General features: G+C 40.3%; 2 protein-coding genes across 2 annotated transcripts in view; one reads left to right on the top strand and one right to left on the bottom strand.

Moving 5' to 3' along the window:
- PLEKHH2 (pleckstrin homology, MyTH4 and FERM domain containing H2) overlaps window positions 1–4,791 on the bottom strand; it is a 52,879-nt gene extending 48,088 nt beyond the window's left edge. Inside the window, exons 1-2 of the mRNA XM_039386960.1 lie at window positions 4,646–4,791; window positions 121–250 (exon numbers count right to left, since the gene is read on the bottom strand). Coding sequence (XP_039242894.1) covers window positions 121–250; window positions 4,646–4,725 — 210 coding nt within the window. The 5' untranslated portion in view covers window positions 4,726–4,791. The remainder of the gene's footprint in view (window positions 1–120; window positions 251–4,645) is intronic.
- A 4,080-nt stretch (window positions 4,792–8,871) lies between these two features.
- The window catches only part of THADA (THADA armadillo repeat containing), a 160,666-nt gene continuing 145,974 nt past the window's right edge, over window positions 8,872–23,563 (top strand). The window contains exons 1-14 of the mRNA XM_039386956.1: window positions 8,872–9,014; window positions 12,931–13,030; window positions 14,039–14,133; window positions 14,536–14,666; window positions 15,406–15,554; window positions 15,707–15,739; window positions 16,548–16,596; window positions 17,499–17,689; window positions 18,346–18,440; window positions 18,729–18,949; window positions 19,909–20,600; window positions 21,260–21,411; window positions 21,553–21,708; window positions 22,865–22,987. Of these exons, the coding sequence (XP_039242890.1) occupies window positions 12,955–13,030; window positions 14,039–14,133; window positions 14,536–14,666; window positions 15,406–15,554; window positions 15,707–15,739; window positions 16,548–16,596; window positions 17,499–17,689; window positions 18,346–18,440; window positions 18,729–18,949; window positions 19,909–20,600; window positions 21,260–21,411; window positions 21,553–21,708; window positions 22,865–22,987 (2,163 nt within the window). The 5' untranslated portion in view covers window positions 8,872–9,014; window positions 12,931–12,954. The remainder of the gene's footprint in view (window positions 9,015–12,930; window positions 13,031–14,038; window positions 14,134–14,535; window positions 14,667–15,405; window positions 15,555–15,706; window positions 15,740–16,547; window positions 16,597–17,498; window positions 17,690–18,345; window positions 18,441–18,728; window positions 18,950–19,908; window positions 20,601–21,259; window positions 21,412–21,552; window positions 21,709–22,864; window positions 22,988–23,563) is intronic.

Genomic DNA, 23,563 nt, shown 5'->3' with positions numbered 1-23,563 from the left:
AAATGCTATTTTTCCCTTTCTGAAAAAACCTCAGTACTTGTAATCTCAAACCATGACATGTGATCAGCCCCCGTTATAAAATAATTTATACAGCATTAAAATTCATATGATGAGACCTACCTTTTCCGCTAGCAATTCTCTGATCTTGCTTGCTTGGAGACGAAATTTCATTAACTGTGACTCCAAAGTTAAACATCTTTCCTTCCAGTTTACAGTACCTTCTGGCTCTGAAAGTTCAGCCATATTTATGCTGGAAAAAAAAAAAAAAAGGGAAAAAATCCCCATATCAAATGGAGTATGTATTTAATGTCTGACTTTTTTACTCTACATACTAACCTATTTTATATAAATCTTAAGAATGTCCCCAAATTTTATACATGTACAGTTTCATAAAACTTAGTAAAAATACATTAGTTTACAAAAGCCCTAATCATAACTATCAAATTCTGAAATCCGTGTTGCTAATATTTAGTTTTAACACATTTTAATTTCTCCTAAAATTTTGGGGCTGCAATTAGTTTTCCTTGATAAGCAGTGACACTTCACAGATCTTAATCTTCAGTTACTGTATATTCCCTTTCTTACACAGAAGAGGCTTGTAGAGAACTGAGCTTTTGCTTAGAAAATGCCTTACATAGGTGTAACTACCTGTATGTTAGTAGAACATTTGGTTTTATGTAAGTTAATGTTTGGCAGATGACTCTTTTAGAAGTGTTTTAAAATTCTTACATCTAATCAAATTGCGTTTAAAATTTAATATCCTCAATGAGATGCAAAGGGGAGTTTCTGGTTCCAAATGCAAAGGCAGGTGAGCAAATGGTTCCTAATGGACCTCACACATGAAAAACAATCCCTTTGCATTAGCTGTTGAAGACAGGACATCCTGGTTCATGCATGTTTTGGTTTCAGATCTGTGCTTTTATCCCCATTTAACAGCTCATGTCTTCTGGAAATTAAACTCAATGCCCTTCTGGACAAGCAGTACTGGAAAAATTATTCAGGATGAGAACTGGCTCATCATGGTTTGAGTCTGAGAAGCCAAGAAAATCATCTGTGTGCAAGCAGAAGGACTGGGCTCTGTTGCGTTCCAAGTGTTTGTAGACAGTTTAATAAAGAGCAAGTGGAAGGCTGAATGTAACCATTCAGTCTAAGAAGTTCCCTTGCTAAGCAAAGGCCCTGGCCTTTGCAGGGCTTTGAACATTTAGGTGTGGCTTTGAAAATGAAGCCTGAATAGCTCTTAAGTATCCAATTTATCTCAGAAATAACAAACAGATATAAAAACTCCATTCAGTGGAAGACGGAAGATAACAACAAAGAAAAAACTACAAGTCATAAGGTTATACTGCATGTTTGTCACCTATGCCATGAAAAGTGAGATCCTCACAAGGAAAGGCAAGTAGCCACCATTTTCAGTGTGATGAAGGAGGCTGACACAGGAAAATCATGCATAATACAGATCTCCATACTGCAAGTCTTGACACAGTTAGCATGGATTAATTAACACCTTGGAGAGCCCCCCTCCCCATGACTACTCCAGAACTTCAGAAACCTAGGTTCAGGCACTTCCCTTCCTCCCAGTGTTGGAGGAGGTAGCCCCAGCTGAAACCCCTCAGCTGGAGCTGGACCTATGCATTTGTCTTTTCCACTGCTTCTGACAACAGGAAGAAAAAAGGTAAAGGCAAAGCATCACAAGACAGATCAAAGTCATGAGCAGGATTCCAAAAAGTTCTTCACTTTCCTACAGTAATATTTTCTAGTTCTCCTCTAAATTCCCCAAGTCTTGTATTACTCTCAAGTTCATCATAGCTCAACAGGTGAAAAACTGGCTCAAAATTTTCTTCCTTTTCACATACCCTAATTTCTCTGTTTTTTTCATTCCATATCTTAAGTTAGAAGAAAAATTAGGAAAGAAAAACTGAATAAAATTTGTCAGTTTTTCACCACAATCACTTGTCTGAAGATAACCGCTCCATTCTTGGCTCTTTCTTCCTCTTGGTCCAGCAGACTATGATTCAAGCTGCTAAGCCAGAGGTTACAACCATCCCTATTCAGGAATCTCCCACTCAGGAATCCCCATAGAATCACTAGGATTTAAGCATGCTAATAAGATAGCTTCCTGAGTCGATCCTAAAACACCTGAGTTCTAAAAATTAAGTACACAAGCATTTCAACTGCTATTCTTCGAGGAGACCAAGACACTTATTGTGTCTTTTACCATTCCCCCCCATCTTTTAAGCTTGGCAGAAAATTCCTTGGACTGTCAGGGAAGCAAGTTGCTCACCATTGTCCCATCCCTAATCCATGCTCTTCTCTCCTTATGCAGAGTCCCCCCCGTTCTAAGGGAAAAGGTTGCACTTCCAAGCAGCAGCTTCTCCTACTTTACAGAGGGAAGAAGTAGTTTCAGCTGCAGGTTGATCTGGACAGACAGCCTGGACTCTGCTCTCCTAAGTAATGAGGAGTGGCAGTTTACTATTAGATTGTCTATTCAGCTACATGAGACAAAAAGGGATGCAGCCAACATCTGGTTAACAGTGGGATATTTCAGTGTTTGTGGCAGTGAAAACCCAAACGGATCAAGTAATGAAAGAATTTTTGCTTTCGGTAGGGCACAATATTACAGGGTGGAGTTAAAATGTTTGTCTTTCAACAGACAAAGCATTTGAGTAGATGGATTTCTGGCAGCGAACAGTGTGTCCAGCCAAGTAGTTTCTCAATGTCCAAGCTAATTAATATTCCACTGTATAAACATTACAGATAAAAAGATTGAAAATAACCTTTTTTATGGTGGGTTGTTTGCTAGAGATCGTAATAATTTACTTCGCATTTTCCAACAAGCCAATGGGTTCTGAAAATATTTACAGGCACATAATACACTGTTTACAATTGCAGAGTGAATGATCTTACTTAGAATCAATGACTTCCTGTTTCTTGTCTGATTCCCCAAGGGAGGAAAAAAATGAGTTCATCTCTCTTGGCTTAATAGAGTACTCTGAATCAGCACTCAAACCTACTCAGAGTCCGCCCCTTCTTCCTGCTCCAGTTCCCACCGCAAAGCCCTCCATATCCCCTGAGTCTTTAAAAATTAAATCTTTTGAAAAGTAAACTAAAAAAGCGCACATTAAAGCCTTAAGTTCTAATTATGTCATCAAAAATTAATTGAGACAAGTTTGACAAGTCTGGAAAGATTAAATTCGTCATTTTCATTTTTTAAGTTTATAAACCGCTTTCTAGGCTTCAAGAAGTCAGAATGTCACATTTTCCCCAAAGGTATTGATATAATTTCATTTTCTTTGCCGTCTGCTTGGAAATTATCAAAATATATTTCAGGGGGAAGGAGGCAACAGTGTTCTACCTTTTTGAAGCATGTTAAAAAATTTACATATTCCTTATCATACTGTCAAGTGTTTTCCTCAGTTTTGAACAAAACTGAGTGTTTAGTTAACTAAATGCTTCACATTCTGTCCATATGTTCTGGATGTCCTTTCTGTGCTGGAGAAAGCTTGGTAAGTTCTGCTTCGACAGGTGTGGGTTTGCACAGTATAAGTGCAAATATATATTTCACCATCCCAAAATGTTCACCAGCCCAAATCTATTTGGACTATACCTCTTGAATTTCAGGTCCCTTTCTTCCACCTTTTCATTGACACTTAAAAATTTTTCTGGAGCCATAAAGGTTGGACTGGAGAAGGGAAATAATGAGACACAAAGTGGACCTGTTTAGGAATCAAGGAAGTAATTCTCAGGTTTGTTGCTGGCCAGGGCCCTTACTCACCTCCAAACACTGGTAACTTTATTTTCCATTTGACTCATTTTGCATAATTCTGTGTTCAGACAAACTGTAGCCTAAACTGTTTAAAACTTCCTTCAAAATCTCATTTATGAAATCTCATCCTACTGCTTCCTACATATTGAGAAGTTTGGTTCCAATATATTGAGAAGTTTGTTGTGAAACAACACAGTCAGCCAGAGCCTCCCACCCCAGTCCCAGGCACAGACCCCTGCAAGCCCCCCTGATTTCAGGGGCCAGGCTGCCTGCTCCCAGCTCATTACTGCCTGCTCAACTTCCCAGGGAAATGGCACAACAGAGGGTTCATCTGCATCTGCATTTGACCAGTGTCAAATGTGTGAAGCAAACAGCATTAAAGCACACAAGATCGTTTTATGTCCTTTGCCTGATGACAGCAATTTTTAAGATCGCAGTGTCACATCACACTAAGTACCCATGTTTAATTTTTACGTCACTTTCCGAAATCTGGCTGTGTAGGTATTTCAAAAGTATCTTCATCTTGGTCGTTTGTTTAGGAGTTGTGTTCTTCCTGCTCTTCTATTTTTGGGACGGCAGCAGGGATGCGGCAGCGGCACTGCCAACTGGACGAGAAGAGCCTGGAACCCACGGGACCCACATCGCCCTGAAGCCCGCCAGTCCCCGCCGCGGGGACACCGCCCGCGGCACCCCGTGGTCCTGCCGTGACCCGACACACCGCGATGACCCGACACAGCATCCCCCGAAGCCACCCGACGGTGTCACCCGGGGGGCACCGCGTCGCCTGTGCCGCCGCGCCCCCGCCGCCGGGGAGCGACACCCGGCCGGGAAAGAGCCGGGCTCACGAAGGGAGGGAAGGGGGCAGCGAAAGGGAGGTCAAACCTGGCCGGCCGTGGCTCGCCGCGCCGGGCGCCGTCCGGGCTGTGGGCGCTGCCCGCGCCCCTCGGCGCCCGCCCCGCCATCCCCGCGGCGAGCGGCGCGGCCGCCTGAGCGACGGCCGAGGCGGCCACTGAGGAGCGGGGCCGCCCCCGGCGGGGCGCCCGGGCGGGGTTTGCGAGGCTCGGCCGCCCCGGGAGCCGGCGGGAGGTTCGGAGTTGGGGGCCTTTCCCGGGAAGCGGAGCGGGGTGGTCCGGCCGCGTTGTCCTGCCGGCGGGACGCGCTGCCGGGGCCGCCGCCTGCCCCGCGTGCTCCGGCCCCGGCGGGAGCGCCCGGACGGAGGGCGGGGGGAGGCCGGCTGGAGCCAGCGCTGCGAGGGGAAGGCTGGCAGAGGGGTCCCAGGAAGGGACGGCCTGCCTGTAGTCCTTCCCCGTACCAGTTTTTTAAGTTCCTTTGTGAATTAGGAATTTTTCCTCTTAATTTCGGAGACGATGTTAGGAAGAAGCATCCGCTTGCCCTGCCGTTCCTCAGCTCCAACGTCGGCGCTTACTGCAATTTAAATTCCACACCTTGTGGAAGGTCATTTGTCAAGTACAAACCGGAGAGCTGGAACCGTGCAGCCCCCGGGGCAGTGCTGGGGATATTATGGGCTGAGTGGGTCTCGCAGAGCTGTCCTGTCCTATAGATAACAACACACTTTGTGTTTTAGTTCCAGCTGGGGTGAAGCAGCAGGTGCGTGTGTTGGTGGGTCGTGCTGTCAGACCGCTGTTGGTCCCCTACGGTTGAAAAGAGCTGAGAGTATATCTCAGGTAACTGGTCGTCTTTGTGTTTTTTAAAAGACTGCCTAAAGTATTAAAAAGTATTTGGAAAAATTAATTAGTATGTTGCTTGTCCAGCATGTACAGAAATCTTCCTCGTACACACATTGATTTGGATTGAGATTTAGGGATTGTATTTTGTTTGGGTTCTTACTTAGGGAGGCAAAATGTTTTACAGACTCTTCTGGTGCATAAACAAACCACACCTCTCCCTTCCTCTGGTGGCTATTTCTAATGTAGGTGTGCAGACTAAACTGCTTTTTCACATTCATCTGTGAGTCATTGGAAGTGCAGTTTTTCAGTTTGAAAAAAATAAAAAGGTCTTAAAAGCTCAAATATTCCCCATCTGGTTATTATACACAGAATTTCATTTTTTCCTATTCAGTTCAGTACAGCCTCCAATTTTCCACTCACTTGCAGTGACCTTAAAGTATCCCAACAACTTCCCTGAAACTGCTTCATTTGCTGGTACTTTCCTAAGTGCCTCATGTATTTTTTTAACACTGGTCGCTGAAAAAATGTATTAAAAACATGATTGGTCGTATAGCAAGAAGTGCATTGTTTTCTACCCTATACTTTCTGTCTAGAGTGTTCAATCTACATTAAAAACATTTAAATTGAAAAAAAATTATTTTAGATTACAAGATCTAGCTAAAAGAATCAAGATCAGCGTTTGGTTCCCAACAAACACTATACCAAATGCTTTAGCACTGGCCTTTAATGAAAACTTTGACCATATTGTAAACTTCAATAGTGACACGCTCTCTTTGGGTACACCCAAGTGTGCAGAAAGCTTTTGAATCCAGAGTGCACAGAACTAGCGGAGGCTACGGGAATGACGTGCTTGGACCGCAAGAGGGAGAGCAAAGCCTGCTCACTCAATGAGTGTTTCTTTCAGGTTATTTTGGGTATCGACATTTTCTCTGTCCTCGGGTAATAAAAATGCTTTACAGTCATGCAGCTCTCGATACCAATACGTAAAGAGGCATAAAAAAATATTCTGGAAGAAGGAATAGGGGTATTCAGGATTTTCTCTTAACTGCCCTTAGCTGTGAAGTATGTAGAAGTGGCTAGGATGTGTGGTCAGTTACTGATGGAAATAAAATTACCAGTGGAACAACTGGGATGCATAGAACGAAACATAACTTTGTTTTGTAATTAGAAAGCAAGATGGAAAGCCATAAATCTTCCAGGCAAAAACACAGAAAACTATTATACATGTAAACACAATCTCAGGAAGAGAATTCTTTCTCCTTACTGTTCTCACTGATGGAAGTTACATGCAAGCAATAATAAACCTGCACAAATTCTTGCAAATATGTGCAGAAAATGCAAAAAACCTGATAGGCAGTACATTGTAGAAGAAAACTGCAAGACCAAGTATTTGCACTTTCGAATGATCATCTGTTAACTGGCTCACTACAGCAGTAAACCAAAGTCAAAACATTATGAAATATTTCCCTCTCTAATGAGGACTCCTAAGTATTAGCCTCCCCATGGGCTGAAGATGTGTGTCACGGGCTTCTTTACTGTAATGGACTTAATGCAAGAAAGTAAATTCTTTGTTATCTTACTAAACAATAACCTCATTTGTTTTAAAGTATTATGAAGATTGTATTGCAAAACATCTACTCTAGAGGATGGAAGCTAATCCAAAAAATGCCACTGGCTACAATCTTGAGATGATCAAGTTGTCATCGAACCTGCAACTAGAATGTAAAATTTTGGGTTTATGAGACTTTCCTGCACATGTAGAACATGATGGACATGCTAGATCAGAACCTTACCCTGTCATGACAAAAGGAGTTCTTCTGGTCCTTTCTCACATCGATAAGCATTTAAGTTTAGGTATTTCATACCTAAACCATTTAAGTTTAGGTATTTCAGATTGGTATGTGTGTCTACAATTGGAAATATATGCCAGGAAACATTTTGTGATTCCAAAATCTTAAATCATACAATGTCTTCTCTTGAATTCATTTTTGTGTGGATTCTTTGGAAAGATGATATATATACTTGAGACTTGCAATAGAAAAAATATTTTTTATACTAGTTGCAATTACGAAACTGTGATATAAATAAATAGATCATTTTCAAGTGATGTTCAAATTAATTTAAAAGTATCTTGATCTTTCTTAACAAAAAACTTTAAAGGGATTATGTAAGTGGAGGAGGGGAAGGGAGAAAGATCATGCCTGTTCAATTATTATCATTATGATATGACTTAAAATATTGCTGTTTTAAGGCTACAGTTTGTCTTTCTGTGACAGAAAAAAGGCATTTTATCTAAATAGCCCCTAGTATTTGTGCTTTGGTACCTTTGAATGGGAGAATCTGGGGTTACTTTAGTTACTAATAAAGGTTTTTTCTATTTAAGAAAACTATGGTTTATGAGAAAGTCCATGTCTCCCTTTAACTGCTTTTTAATTGTTTGGCGCCACATAGTGGGAAAATTCTATATTGCTCTAAATAATCAATTTCTGAGAGTTTTCAAACTATAAGATTATCATCTCCCTCTGAAAGAAACATAAAATATTAAATATTCTACGTACTGATATAGGCATATCTCAAGAAGACTAGAATTTATAGCTTGAACGTTAAAGTTTCCATGGGTTAGAATATTTCCTTTAAGAAGAATTTTCACTGGTGGATGTTGATTTGTCAAGACTGTAAAGTCTGTGAGCGTAAATCTAGTGCTTAGAAAAAAACTTCTGATGAATAGCAGAAATATGCTGGGACATCCCAATAAAAATGGGATGAGCAGGACGTCAGAGCAGAAGGTCAGCCATGCTGGTACCCAGTCACTTGGTTGTTGTCCTCAGGCAGGGCCCGGGGAAGTTAAGTGTCATTACCCCAGAATACTGTCCCAGTCTCCAATGGTTCAGAGACTTCGTGAGGCAAAAGTTTTGTGTTTTGAAACCTTTGCTGGTTTTTTTTGTTTGTTTTTCTCCCATGATTTAGTCCAGCTGCTTTTGAACAAATGTGATTTTCAAGATCCAAAATGTCCCACAATGATGATCTCTGTGGTTTAAATAATTCATTTAGTTTTGGACATGCCACCTGCTTGTTTCATTTGATGCCCCTAAATTTTTGCAGAGATAATGAAAGTGTTCTTAGACATTTCTGTCATGTTCCATTTTCTGTTTGAGAGCAAAGTTACAAATTCACTTTAATGGTTACACAGAGAGGTGCCCCTCTCTACCCTTTGGCCATCCTTCTTACCCTACCCCACAGCTCTGGAAGTCCTACTATATTCTTCTTCTGTAGGGATGAACAAAGCACACAGTGTTCAAAGTGTAGGTATATTTATGCAATGACATAGTGACGCTTTCTTGGTTGTTTTTTATTCTCTCCCTAGAAATTTCTAGTGCTACGATCCTGTTTTGGTCTCTGGCAAGATCTCTGGCACGCAGCAGAGCAGATCAGAGTCACAGCACCAGTAATTCAAGGGTCTGTTGCTCCTTACCAGCAGATCTCTAATTATGAAAACAGAGTTACTTTACCTTTTCAAAGCAGTTAAGCCTCGAAACCCCTGCCTGCTGAGCTGCTCAATGGTGGTATGTGAGCTAGTTCTAAGTAAGTTATTTTGAATACTGGAAACTTGGTGCTCTTAGAGAAACAAAGCAATTAAAATGTGTGGGTGTTGCATGCTATAATTTCATTTCTTGAGATGCCTCTTTGCTTTCATTGAACTACAAAGTACGGATTCTTCAGGTGTTACCTGACAGCTCCCTGGCACTGATGCTTTCCCTAACTGGAAAACCTTGGGGAAAGTAAAGCTCTTTTGGAAAGCAGAAAGTTACTGGAAATAGTATTACAGAAAATTATCTGGAACCTTGAAAAGGTTTTCTGAAGTTGGGTAGCCTGTAGAAAGAGGATCATACTGAATATAAAATATGTAGATATTGCAATGGGCTGAAGGAACTTTGCTTACACTAAATGAGGGTATATTGTCTGATTTGTCTGGAGGATTAAATCACTTGTGAGCATTCAGTCTCTCTTTGAGCTGAAGAGGATCCAGCATTTAGAGTAGGTCACTGCGACAGGTAGTGCCAAATAACACCATCAATTTCCTAGAAGTAGCTGAACCCAAAACAGAGGGAAAAGTCAGCCAACTAACAATTAAAAACTCAAGTTATTTTCCTTGTGTTTGTATGTAGTTAAACCTTTTTTCAATTCCTTTGGCCATTACCATGTCAGAAGGTACTGTGAAGCTTCAGTGTTAAAGGGGGATCCAGAAGTTTGTTGAAAGTCCTGAGCAAACTCTTGTGGCCTCTAGCAGCTTTAGATTGCTAAGAAAATCACTATTGGGTGAAAGTCAAGTGGCAATATTTTTCTCCCTTTTCCTTGCCAAAATGTTGTTGCTCTTAAATCTTTGTGGAAGCATAACTGCTATGTTGAGCTGGCATTTTACAACAGCCCCTTTTGCAATAACCATTTTAAAAATGAGTGCAAGATTCCCCTTTTGCTAGATACAACTCACGGATTCAGGAAAGACCATCCCCATTTGATAGTTCTATCACTTGCCAATTATGTACTTGTTACATACATTATATTCACATGCGGCCTGGGAGGATTGTGAAAGGCACAGCACGTGGATGTTGAAAACTAAAAAAACCCAAATCTGCTCTGGCAACAAATGAAACCAGAGAATCATAGAATGGTTTGGGTTGGAAGGGACCTTAGAGATCATCTAGTTCCAACCCCTCTGCCTTTAACTAGGGATACCTTTAACTAGATTAGGTTGCTTAGAGCTCCATCCAGCCTGGCCTTGAACACTTCCAGGAAAGAGGCAACCACAGCTTCTCTGGACAACCTGTTTCAGTGTCTCACCATCATTACAGCAAAGAATTTCCTCCTAATATCTAATGTAAACCTACTCTCTTTCAGTTTGAATCCATTCCCCCTTGTCCTGTCACTACGTGCTCTTTAAAAGATCCCTTTCCAGCTTTCTTGTAGGCTCCCTTGAGGTACTGGAAAATGTATAAATGTATAAATGCTTATATATAAAAAATAGCTGGGTTTGGTTAATAATTTTATAACTTTAGAAAATGCGGAAGTGCTGACAAATTACGAACTGCTGTAAAGGGTCGAGAGGTATGGTTAAGAGGAAACAAACAAATGGAGGGTGCTTTTCAACGTAAATTTATTGGATTTTTGTGAAGTGTTTAGTCAAGCTCTTTTCTACTCCTTGGAAAAAGGATTTTGCCTATACGAGCTTGATTTGTGTTGGATGCTTTACTGGGGTTTGCTTCCTCTGGCTCTGAAACCTAGTCAGCTCTGGAGTGGCTCTGTTAAGCTGCTGTGTGTGGTAAGGGCATGCGACAAATTAAGCTCTGAAAGACTCAACATCCATTTAAAACTGCTGAGGACTCTCAGGAACTGAGGAGGGAGAGTAGCTACTTGGAGAGAAACACAAGCTATCATGAGATACATCAAAGTTACCACCAATTTTTCCCAAAGTTAAGAATATGTTTTAAAATAAAGAAAGCTAATTGTACTTTACAAAGGCCAGCGATCCTGGGGCGAGTCCAGAGACAGGCAACGAAGCTGGTGAAGGGTCTGGAGCGCATGTCCAGTGTGGAGTGGCTGAGGGAGGTGGGGGTGGTTAGCCTGGAGAAAAGGAGGTTCAGTGGTGACCTTATCACTCTCTTTAACTACCTGAAAGGAGGTTGGAGTAAGGTGGGGGTCAGCCTCTTCTCCTAGGCAACCAGCTGTATCCGTAAAAGGACGACAGAACAATAGGACGAGAAGACATAGTCTTAAGCTGTGCCAGGGGACGTTTAGCTTGGACATTAGGAAGAAGTTCTTCACAGGAACAGTGATTAGGCATTAGAATGGGCCTTCCAGGGAAGCGGTGGAGTCACCGTTCCTGGAGATGTTTAAGGAAAGACTGGACGTGGCACTCGGTGCCATCCATGGTCTAGCTGACGAGGTGGTGTTCGGACACAGGTGGACTCGATGATCTCAGAGGTCTCTTCCAACCGAACTGATTCTGTGATTCTGAGTCTCGCGTTGTTGTTTACCTTTTAGTACAGACAAGTATTTTCAAGGAAAGGCGGCACCCGCTGCGGCCAGAGCCGCGCAGCGAGACGAGGAGCAGCTGCTCCGGGCGCTCCCGGCGAGGCGGTGCCTGCGGCTCTGCGGGGCCGGTCCGGTCCGTGCCGTGGGCGGGGAGCGCCGCGGTTGGCGGCGGGCGGCACGTGGTGCGGGCGGGGCGCGGGCACCGGGAAGGGACGCGGCGCGACCGGCGGGCTCCACTCGGGTAAGGGGCAGGTGGGGGGTTCTCGGCGCTTCCCTTCCCCGCCGCTGCAGCCATTTCCCGAGGCGGGCGCCGTCGCGCTGCGGGCCCGGGAAGGCGCAGGGCGGGCGCCTGAGGCGGTGATGGCCCGGCCCGGCCCGGCCCGGGTCCGGCCGAGCGCTCGGAGCCGCGGTGGGGCGCGGGGTCGCTCGAGAGGGAGAGCGCGGGGCACCTGCGGGCAGCGGGGCCTGGGCAGCCGGGCTCTTGTCTTCCCGTGACCGCCCGAAGGTGCCGAGGGCTGCGGTGTTGGATACTCCAAGTGGGAGTAGATAATAGACCAGGGGATCTTACCAGTGTATAGAATATATGAAGGGGGGGGTGCAGACAAGATGTGGCTGGGCTCTGTTCAGTGATGCCCAGTGCCGAGACAGGAAGCCATGGGCACAGACCGAAACACAGGGGGACCTCTGAGGCCAACAGGAAGCACCACGTGTGTCATGAGGGTGTCCGAGCACTGGCACAGGTGGTCCAGAGAGGCTGTGGAGTCTCCATCCGTGGAAATATTCAAAAGAGATCTGGACGTGGGCCTGGGTAACTGGCTCAGGTGGCCCAGGTTGAGCAGGAGATTGATCCAGATCCAAAGGTCCCTTCCGAATTCAGCTTTTCTGTTAATAATGAGCTTTTATGTCAGTGAAGCTGTAAGCACATTAAATTTCAACTACTTAAAACAAGAAGAATAACTTGGTCTTTGCAACATTCATAACAGCAAAGCAGTTTTGTTTGCTACACAGTTCTAACTTGACATCAATACAGTTGAATGAGTTTTGAACAGTAAAACAGAACAACAGAAGTTTTGTTCCATTACTACCGTGCTTCTGTATGATGGTTCCACATAGTGATCCAGGGTCATGCCAGAGACTATGTAACAAGTGCAGTAAAAACTCCAGTGAGACAGTTTTTCATGCATATAGCAATTCCTCTTTGCTATGAGTTCCATTTTGTGTCATGCAGTTTGGGTGAATTTTGGATGAAATGCTTGAAATAGTTGAAATTGATAAAATTAAAGAGAGCTATTACTTTGAAAAAAAATTGCACAGGTAATGCAATAAACATTATTTCAGGATAGTAGGACAGTGAAAAGAAAGTGTTATCGTAGAAAGTGTTTGTAATTATGCCTTTAAAACAATGGGACCTGCTGGTTTGAGTTTTTTTTTTTGTGTATTGTTTTTAAGGAGGCATTTCTCTAATCAGCTAAAATGGTTTTAAAGAAGAAGAAGGAAATTCAAGTGGATGCATTCTTTCTTGATCATCATCAGCTTGAAAAACTTCAGAGTAAGTAGAGTGTATTTTTCTGAACTAATGTGTGATTTCTCTTGCCTTTGAGTAACTGAAATTGATCTGTGTTTCTGCTTATTATGTTTTATTTCCAGCGGTTTTGCTTTGTGGGTGTCAGCTGTGGTTCGTTTTATTTTGTAATGACAATGACTTCTTACCTTGACAGAGTTGAAAAAATCCTTTAGAGCACTGTATTTTTGGTTTGAAAACTCTTCATTTTGTTTTGTCTTTGGTATGAAAGTGAAAGAAGGTCCTACTTGTGACCCCACTTGCACACCTGTAATTCAGTGATATATGAAGTACTAGCATTAATTTGTGGGTTAATACTGAATTTCCAGGAATCACAGAATGATTGAGGTTGGAAGGGTTCTGTGGAGGTCATTTTCAGTGTATTTTTCCCAGTCTTTGTGTTTTCTGCAGTTAACTTGATTTAAAGATACTGTTCATATAGTCTTTTATTTTGTGGTTTTTGTTTTTTTTTTGGTTTCTTCATGTTTGTTTGATGATATAAACTTCCAGTGATATTTACTTTAAAAAACCCAACACCAAGTAATGCAAGATTTGTATACTAAAGTATACTCAAGTTATTATGAGATAGTACTGGTGAGGTCACACCTGGTACACTGCATCCAGTTCTTGGCTCCCCAGTACAAGAGCAATATGGACAAAGAGTCCAGCTAAGGGCTTCGAAGATGCTGAAGGGCCTGGAGCATCCTTCCTATGAGGAAAGGCTGAGAGAGCTGTGATTCAGCCCGGTGAAGAGAAGGCTCAGGGACATCTTACCAATGTGTGAAAAATACCTGATTGGAGGACATGAAGGAGGCAGAGCCAGGTTTTTTTCTGTTCTGAACAGTGATGGGACAGGAAGCCATGGGCACAAACTGAAACACAAGAGATTCCCTCTAAACATCAGGAAAAAGTCAATTTATATTATTATAAATTATGTATTGTTTACAGTGTTTATTGTAATTCCTTTCTAAAAAGGGATTTTTCTTCCAAATGTAGAGTTTTCAAAGGCTGAAGAGCAAAACCTGGCTTCTCTGCTTCTGCACTGTGCACAGCTGAGAAATGGCATCCAGCAGATCCAGTGTATTAAACAAGTAAGACTTCACTGTTGTTAGTGTGGTTTTTGGTAACTGTGTCGTGCACTGTTAATGGGGAATACAATTCAAAATAAACTTTGTAATGTTTTAGGCATTCTTGGAAACAGGTAAAAAGCAGTTGTTAGTGCTGCACATACACCAGGTAGAAATGTAATTCTAGTACTTAAATTAGTTATTGAAAATGGTGGAAGACAAGTGATACCAAGTTTCCTATTTTGTATGTGTGTATTTTTGGTATTACAGGTGTTCTTGGAACGTTATCTATCACTTCAAACTCAAAGGAAATATAGTAAAGAGAGGACAGTTTTCCACCATATACTTGGAGGAGAGGGAAATCTGCCACTGTTAATGATAGTGTATCTAGAGCTTTTTGTTCATCCTGTGTTCTTTTGGTTGTAGATTATGCCATTGGTGAAGAAGATGGATCAAAACTCTGCATGTGATCCCATGGTTAAAGCCTGTTTGGATATTTTGGGAGAGACATATTTTTCACTGAGTATGAAGAATCCTTTGAAAAAAGTATTAGCAAGGTAAAAAATTGAACAGTAAGCCTTTATTTTGTTTAAATGTTCTCTTTACCTAGAAGTCGGTAATTTGTCATTCACAACAAATTGCTGTAGTTTAATTACTGAAAATTTGTGGTGCTAATACGTGAATATTAGTACTATTTTTTTTCTGGCTTAGTTAAAAATTTTAATTATAAGTAACTTATCATTGGATAAATAACTTCAGGGTGAAGTATTATTTTGATCTGTTTCATTATTGGAAAGACAACATACTGTGTAATTAGCACTTTGAATTTTAAAATCCAGTGTTAGAATAGAAATTTAGAATGCTTGTGTTAAAAAAAAAAATCTCAGCTTTGTCAAGAGAGAGGGGTTCAGAGGAATCATAACTAAGCTGATTTCTTGTGCCTGTTTTTATTGCAATTAAATTTTTCTGTTGCAAAATTACTGCTGTATTTCTTTAGTGAACTTATTACAGCCTTAATGTTTTTTAAGATCCAGTGCTTAGCTGTCTTCCTTTCTTTGTCGGAAGAGATTCATTGTCCCCACTGAGAGATGCAGAGCTTCTGTCCTGTATTTGATGGCAGGCCAGAGCTTTACACCCATTTGACAGGTTTTGTAGCTGCAAAATTAGAACCTGCATGCTTATTTTAAAACAGACTGTTTCTGTTTATTAGAGTTGTAGCTGTCATTGACTTTAGTTGAGTGGATGTTCAACATCTCAGTGTAAGCAAACTGATTGTGCTGTTTCTTGCTGTTACAGTTCACTGAATGGTCTTCCTGAAGAGTTGATGATGTTAGGTGTGCAAAGCTTTGTGTGCTGCCTTAGGGCAGAACTGAAAAACACAGATGTGTATTTGTACAGAAAAGTCTTGGACAACCTTGCTTCCTGCATGGAGGACTTCAGCTTAGGTACAGTGACATTGAATATATTGTCGTCTGGTTTGATTTGCTCAATGCCGGTTGGCACCTTGGTGCCACACCTGATAATAATGTTTGCAGTTATGTTAAATAGGTAGTACTGCCTGGTATTCAGTACTTAAAATATATTTTCTTTCCTCTAGGTAGAGCAAGTATTAAGAACCTGTTTGAAGAAGGTAAACTTATATTTACAGCAAAATAAGCTTCACTGCAGATTATTGGGGGAGGAGTGGGTATGGGAAGAAGTTACATGAAGTAGGCATGAAGATCTATCAGATCTGATTTCCTCCTGATTAATTTTCAATAACTAGTACCCTCACATGCTACTTTTTTGTCAAAGACAAGACTTTGATTTGTAACTTTAGTTTCCAGGGGTCAGTCTTGCTTTATAGAGCAACCCTAGACATAAATCTCTGTAAAGTGATTCTTAAAGGGCTGGGGGAGTTGATGCTACTTTGTATGATGCATTCTCTGTGTTGTGCTTCATAATAAAGTTGGATGTGGGAACACTGAACTGTTAACAATCAACTACAGCAAACCCAGGCTCACTGGGCAAGTATTTTGTTTGATAGTAATTTGGCAGAAATCTGATTTCTGGTAATGTGGGATTACTTGACATATTGTGCCCTCAGCATGCAAGTAGTGTTCAGCTTTGTGTGGACCTTTTATGGCTGCTGTGTCTTTTTTGGTAATTTCAGCTGAGGAACCAGAATTCTCAATACCTCATAGGAGGGAGCCAAGTGGGTTGGAAGCTCTTGTTTTGTATCAGGTTGTTGCAAAACAGCTTGAGATTTTGCTTCAGCATTGCTTGTTTTGGTCTGCACTGAAATGTCAGTTTAATTTGTTGTTGGAGTGGAAGAAACACTACTATATGGATAACTGTTCCTTGTAGCTGGGTATGATGTGTATGTGTGCTTGATTTGCTGGCATTTTTCTGTTCTATTTCTCTTTTAAGTAAATTCATACCATAATTATTTTCACTAGTTCTTCAGTTTCTCCAGAAATCGCTACTTGACATAGAGGAAGAAAACAGGCAAGTGAATTCAATATAAGCTCTATTTTATCTGTTTTTATTTCACTCTTGCAAGATAATGTGGTTTGATTTGAAGTATCCCTTTAATTGATGAAAGATGGGAATGTCACTTTACAGTGATGTGTATTTTAAATGAAAAAGCTGCTGATTTCTTCCTTTTGTGGCAAATACGATATAAAATAGAGTAAGGCACTGATACTGTGTTGGAGCTACTACTTCTAAGGGAGATGTTTGAGTTGTGGTTTTGCTATCTGAATTGTAACTAAACAGTGTAATCAGTAGGTATAAAATTCAGGTAGAGTAATAGTCTTTCACTTTCCATGAGTGTTTAATTCAGTATTTGTGTTCTGTTTAGTCTGTCACAGCAGTCATCATTTAATACCTTGATATTTCCATCATTGCATAAAGTGAGGTCTCTTCACTGTGATTTCTCTCCAGAGGAGGAGGGTGCTTATTGAAGTGTTTTGTACACTGAAAGTTTAGGTATTTTCTATTTTCATGTTAAAAGAAAAGTTGAATCATAGAAATATGCTTTGCACATAGAGGAACTACTTGAAGAATGAGAAAAGAGCAGCACTGCATTCTGTTGGTCTTTTTGGAAAGTTTCTGGAAAAATTCAGCTCTGCTCAGGCAGAATTGAATGAGTGAAAGTTTGTCACAGGAACCTGCAGAAGGGGCAGCAGAATTTGTAATTTTTTTTGTTAACTTCATTTTAACAGACTACCCTTGAGTCCACTTCTCTTTTTCCTGTAGTTAATGTATCTGGTCAACTCAAGCGATAAATTAGTTTTTACCATTAATTCTTTCTGAAGTTGGCAGAATGTAGGTTTCTGGGGATGGTGAAGAATGGCTTTATTATCCTTCTTGTATGCATGTTTGTCTTTTTTTTTTTTTTTCCACAGAAAGAATCTGGGAAATTGTATTGTTCAGACTCAGTTAATGCATGATTTACTGATAGCCATTAAAGTTTCAATGATGCTTATACAGAAATTACAAGAAAATATCCAGGGAAATCTTTGGAAACACAATGAATCTTTTGTTTGGCAATGTATGTGTAGTTTACTGAAAAGCTCCACAAACTTCCTAATGGATGGTAAGTTTAGTAACATTCAAACCCAAATATTTTTATTAACTCAGTATTGTTGTCTTTGTAGTAAATACAACCTGTATGTATAAAAACTTAGTTTAGCTTGAATGGAAATTGAATTAGTGAGACTAAGAGGAGTGGGAACAGTAGTTGGTCCTTTGGTTTGTAGATTGTGGTTCTGGAGTCTACAGTTTAACTTGTCCTACCGTAAAAAAACAATGTAAATGCTATTACTGATAATTCGGAAACTAACAGAAATGCTTTTGGGACTTGCTGAATGTCTGTGCCTACCAGAAATTTATACATCTCTCTGAATTATGCTGTCAGAACAATTTATGGGTGCACTATAACTAATTATATTTTCTTCTTATACAGACATTTTTGTACAGTAGAATTTAACGTGTGTCCATAGGCTCTGCCACAACCCTCCTTGTCTTACTGGGCAATTCTATATTTTCTATCTGTTAAAAGACATTGACAGTTTCCTATTACACTAGAACATAAATTCATTAATACTTGCTAGCCAGGTGGACACTACAGATTTGTCATTATACAACTACAAGTAGTCTTGGAAAATGCAATACCATTGTTGTAATTTTGATATATAGTTCTAGCACACGTTTGCTGCACTCTAATGTAAAATATCTTTCTCTACCATTTAGCAACACTCCTGCAAACTGTCCAGACTACGTCAGGACTGGCTGTTATTCTGTTTACTAGAGCTATGTATGAACCAGTTGAGGAATTGCCTTCCTTGGTAAGTGTGTTTCTTCACTAGGACTGTGCAATGTCATAGTGTTGTTAATCTGTGCTGTCAGAGTTGTTTGGAGGGTTTGCTGATACAGAGACTTGCCAACCTCTGCCTCAGTCTTCAGCTGGGGTGTAAATCTATTTCTCTCTCCTTGCTATCTGAAATAATAAGACCAGGGTTTTGAATGGAGAAAACTAGTGTACAAGAAATCCCTTCACACCTTCTAAGTTGTGCCCGAAATAGCTTTTTCTCCTGTGCTGACATACTGTAGTGGGTGTTATTTTGCTGTTACAGGTCAGTGACTTGCTTCTTGGGACAGTGAAACACGCAGGCGTACCGGCGTGGTTTGTGAGTAACTGTGGGGCTCTGTGCACGGCAGAACTCCCTGACTCAGTCCTTCTCTTTCTTTGCCATGGAGCGTTGGCTATGCTGGATTGGAAGAATGGCAGCATGGGTGAAAATGGAGAGAAACTATTATTAGATATTGCATCAGTCTTGTTGTCTTTGAGTTCAGAGTAAGTTTGTGTTTTGATTTGTGTTGTTTCATGTTTGGGAGGAGTGGTTTATCTTTCTACTTCTATTTTAACATAACTCCTATGGTCCTGGTGAAATATCTCTGTTTTCTGTGTAATGATACTAGATTTTGCCACAGATCACATCAACTTTTTAATATATTCAGAATAACACTGTAAATTTGAAAAATATAAGGATATCGCATAGGTAATTCTAAATGTCAATTTATTCTTGCACGCTAAAATAAAATTTTGTTTTCTAACATGAGTGGGATTAATTTACCACCTCCTTTATGATAAGGTATGTCAGAATCAGTTCTTGTGTAGTCAGATAAACTTTAGTTTCAGGACATTATCCTTCTTAAAAGTTAAGAAGAAAACAAAGTGTGCCAGTTCGTGAAATACTTGAAGAAAGATGAGTTTGTTTTTTTCTTACTGCAAGCATTGACTGCTTGCATCTAATGGCCTTACCAGTGATATTGGATTGGAGGTTAAAACGTATTCAGTTCAACCTTTGTTCCTGCACTGGAGGTCAGTTTTGTGATTTTTGTTTTTGCACGTAGGGGACTCAGTTTTGATGGTTTTATATGGCAATGAAAAGTTTTCCTTATATTTTCAAGGAGCATGCAGTAACATAATGCTGCTCAAATATTAGCAGCTACATAGGAATTTTTATTTTTGCTTTTTAAAATGAAGTGTGGCATGTCAGGTTTCTTTTAATGTTTAGGGAGTTTAGCTGTGGCCACTTAATAGCATGTCAGGTAACAAGCATGCACTTTACAACATCCAGTTCATCACTTCTGTGCTCATTTCTTTTCCTTACGGAATGGCTAGTGTCTTCTTACCTGTTTTTGTGTAAGGTAAATGAATGTGATGAATAATTATTTTGAAATACAAATTTATTTTTTTTTAAGTGATAAATGAAAATAATAAACTTTATTTTTGTTTGTTCTTTTTAAAAGGTTAAAAGAATCCAGTGTGGCAACATGTTTGTCTAGAGTCCTTGCTATTTGGACTAATTCAGCACTGGCTGCCCTTGCTTCGGGCTCTCCAAATCTGAAAATCAAGCTTAATGGGAACTCTGACATAATTGGGAAGGTGCTGGAATACATTTATACACACTGGGACCACCCTCTGGATGCCATTAGGCACCAAACCAAATTGATATTCAAGAACCTTCTTCAGATACACCAAGGCACCATTACTGGATCCAATGAAGAATCAGACCCATTCTTTTCAAGGCTGATAAAGCATTTACTAAGCTTGGATTGGCATGTGAAAGGGAAGTACTCCTCTCTTGGCTGTCTTGTGGAGTGTGTGGGCACTGAAAATATACTACAGTTGGACAGAACAATTCCAGTACAAATCCTGGATGTGATGAATGATCAGTCTCTTGCACCTTATGCTAGTGATCTTCTGGAAACCATGTTTACAAATCACAAAGCCCATTTTTCTTCGAGTTTTCGAGAAAGCACCTGGATTGATCAGTGGCACAACATCTGGGTTTCTCCTCTTCTAGTAATACTATGTGAAGGGAACCATGACCAAACTACTTACATAATAGATTACTATTTACCAAAATTACTCAAATGTAACCCTGACAGCCTGAGCTACATGATTAGAATTCTTCAGGCCTCTGCAGATGCTAATCTGGGTAAGAAAATAAATTTAGTGTTTGTAATTATAATTGTTTTTTTAAAACAAAAATCTCGGACATGATTTCTGATCTATTATTGTTGTTAGAATTAACTTGGGAGAAAAATTCCAGATGGTTATTATTGCTATTAGTATTTCAAGGTGAAAGTCATAATAACCACAAGTGTGTCTTCATGACATGAGCAAAATAATTACTATTCCTTCCCACCTAGTGGGTGCCTTACTGTTCGCTTCAAATGCCAGGGTTTATTATGTATCTGTATTTCCTTCTACTGTTTTTTGGTTCCACTGTTATTTCTTACACAGGCGTGTCCAGGGTTTTACAGACTGGTTTTTTTCTTGCAAATATGTGCACATGAGATTTATGTTTCTCTCTTAGTTTTTGATGTGATTTAGTGTAATTCTAAAATAATGGCTTGTGAGACCTCGTAAGGTCTTCTTTTTCATATGTGTCCAAGATGAAGCTTCTCAGGAACCAGGCAATTTAGAACTAGTTTAATCTGTAACAGGACCATCTTTTGGGATTTACAGGGTAGAAATAAAAGGGGGTGGAGGTCGGTCATGTGGAAAGTGTTGGGAGTTTCTGACAAGCATTGCAAAGAGTACATTGTTTGCATTACTCAAACTATAATTATTACTAGTTTTAATTTTTTTTAGGCTCTTGTAGTACTAGAGGAGCTCTTGGAGCATTAATGGCATGCCTGAGAACTGCCAGGGCTCACGGACACCTGGAGCTTTCAAATATCATGAGCAATGGTCTTGTATCCACTGAATGTGTAAAACAAGGTCTAGTTCATCAGCACAGTCAGGTAAAGGTCAACCTTTTATGTGTACTTTTAAATTAGAACAATTGCTTTGATCCTGATCACTATGTCAGCATAGTTTTAAAACAAAGATATCATCATAGGTGCCAGTAACTGTTTTATAGTTAACTTCCAAATATCTTTCAGGTTTGCATTGATGCTTTAGGTTTACTTTGTGAAACCCATCGTACCACAGAAATTGTGTCTATGGAAGAAATGCAACTAATTCATTTTTTTATGATGTACAACTTGAACAGTCAGTCTCCTTCAGTAAGGCAACAGATCGTTTCTATACTGAGAAAGGTAATTTCAAATGTTAAGCAATGTCTAATGTTCCTGTTACATTAGTTATAGTGACGTTAAAAAAAAAATTATTCCTGAATATGTTACGAAGTTGCTCATCTGAAAGAATAGAAACTCTAAGACTAAGACTTTACTGTATGTATTACCCAGCTGGATGTGTTAAGTCATTGCAGGCAAGGATGACTTAAACAAAAGATCAAGTGGTAGGCACAGTAATTTGGTCGGGAATGGTAGCGGGTGTTGCTTAACCCGTCAGTGCGTGCACCGTTTGCCAATAGCAAATCAATGTGCTGTAGGGTAAGCAATGAACCTTGTGTTGCCTTTGCTGCGGGCTCAGATTGTGCTTACATGGACTTGTCACACCTCAGGCAAATTCACAGTCACTTAGCCTCAGAAACCTCACCTGGAAGACAAGATAGAGGAATATTAATGGCACAGCATGGCAAATGTGGCTGTGCCGTTGCAGTCTGCAGGGACTGAGTCTGTCAACACTGTGGAAGTTGTCGAGGTCACATGTAGTTCATGGCAGAAGCATGTAGGTAAAATGAGAAAACGGTGAATGCATAAAGAACGTTTTGGAAGACATTAATGGGAAAAGGAAACAGTGTGGAAGGAGAAAATAACTAATTTGAGATGGGTGGTAAATGAGGAAATAGGTTTGCAGAAACAAAAGAGAAATATAACTCTTTCAGTTCTCACCTGGTGCAGACTGAGGAACATGAGATGGAGGAATTGTGTTAGAGGGAGTGTAATAAGAAAGGGGGTAATAAAAGAGATAGAGGAAGCATTCTATAGGTGCTAGTCAAACTCTTAAAGAGATACTGAGGCTGTAAAAATCATATGCATTAATTGAGCTTTTTATATGTTCCACAGAAAATGAGGAGGTGGGAGGAGAAGACTAGGCATGAACTTAAGGAGGAAGATGAAAGAAGGTGTTGGAGGTCAGAGGGAGGGGAATAAAGGTCACAAGAGAGATGGGGAAGCAAATCCTTGGTTTTGGAGTGGAGAGAGAAGGATCTGTTCTGTGTTGTGTTGTGTGCGAACTTCCTAAATATTACAAACAATATGATCTGGAAAATAAGGTGAAAATCTGCCTTTCCCTTATTTAACTGTCAATGATTCTTGCCTTACCTATGTTTTGCTTTTGTTTTAAAAGTTATTTTGTAGGATACAAGAAAGTTCCCAGGTGCTTTATAAATTGGAGCAAAATAAAACCAAGCAAGAGTTACTTGAAAACTCAACTACAATGCATCCTTTGGGGATTTTGCAGCAATACAAAGTAAGTTAGACTGCTAGCCATACAGATGTAAGAGGTGGGATAACATTTCTGAAAGTTTATTGTTCTTGAACAGCTCTGAGTAAGTTAGGCTGTGTGTGTATTAGGAAATAGTGCAGTGCAGAAGGAAAAAATCTGTAAAACCAAACAGTGCTGAGGAGCTTGTCCACTCTGATGCACTTACACAGGTTAATTTTGGCTAAATATACTGTTGTTGATGAACTGAGTGCCCATTAGTATTTGGGGGTGTCTTCAAGGTCAATGTTTTGCAATAAAGATTATTTTCTGAGTGGTTGCTCCATGATGTGAATTAAAGCAGCAGTAAGTGAGGAATGGCCGGAGATGTAACCACAACCCAAAAAAAAAAAGAATTGGGTAAATATCCTGTCAGCTGTTGGCCATTTAGTAGTGAGTTTTAAATGATGTGTGTTACGTGAACTTCAAATAGAGATCAGTTGAGCTTCAGCCTTTTTCTTGCTCTCCAGAATGATCAGTGAGTGAGAGAATGACTGAGAGAGCTTCAGTATGAAGACTCCTTTTGTATTTGTCCTTTTTAAGGACAAATTAAGCCTTATTTAA

This window comes from Pipra filicauda, unplaced genomic scaffold (assembly GCF_003945595.2).
Source record: "Pipra filicauda isolate LSUMZ 115617 unplaced genomic scaffold, ASM394559v2 scaffold51_size4534324_pilon, whole genome shotgun sequence".
In the NCBI taxonomy this organism is placed as follows: Eukaryota; Metazoa; Chordata; class Aves; order Passeriformes; family Pipridae; genus Pipra; species Pipra filicauda.
Note: the sequence above shows the minus strand (reverse complement) of the source record. Positions and strands in the feature narration are given on the sequence as shown.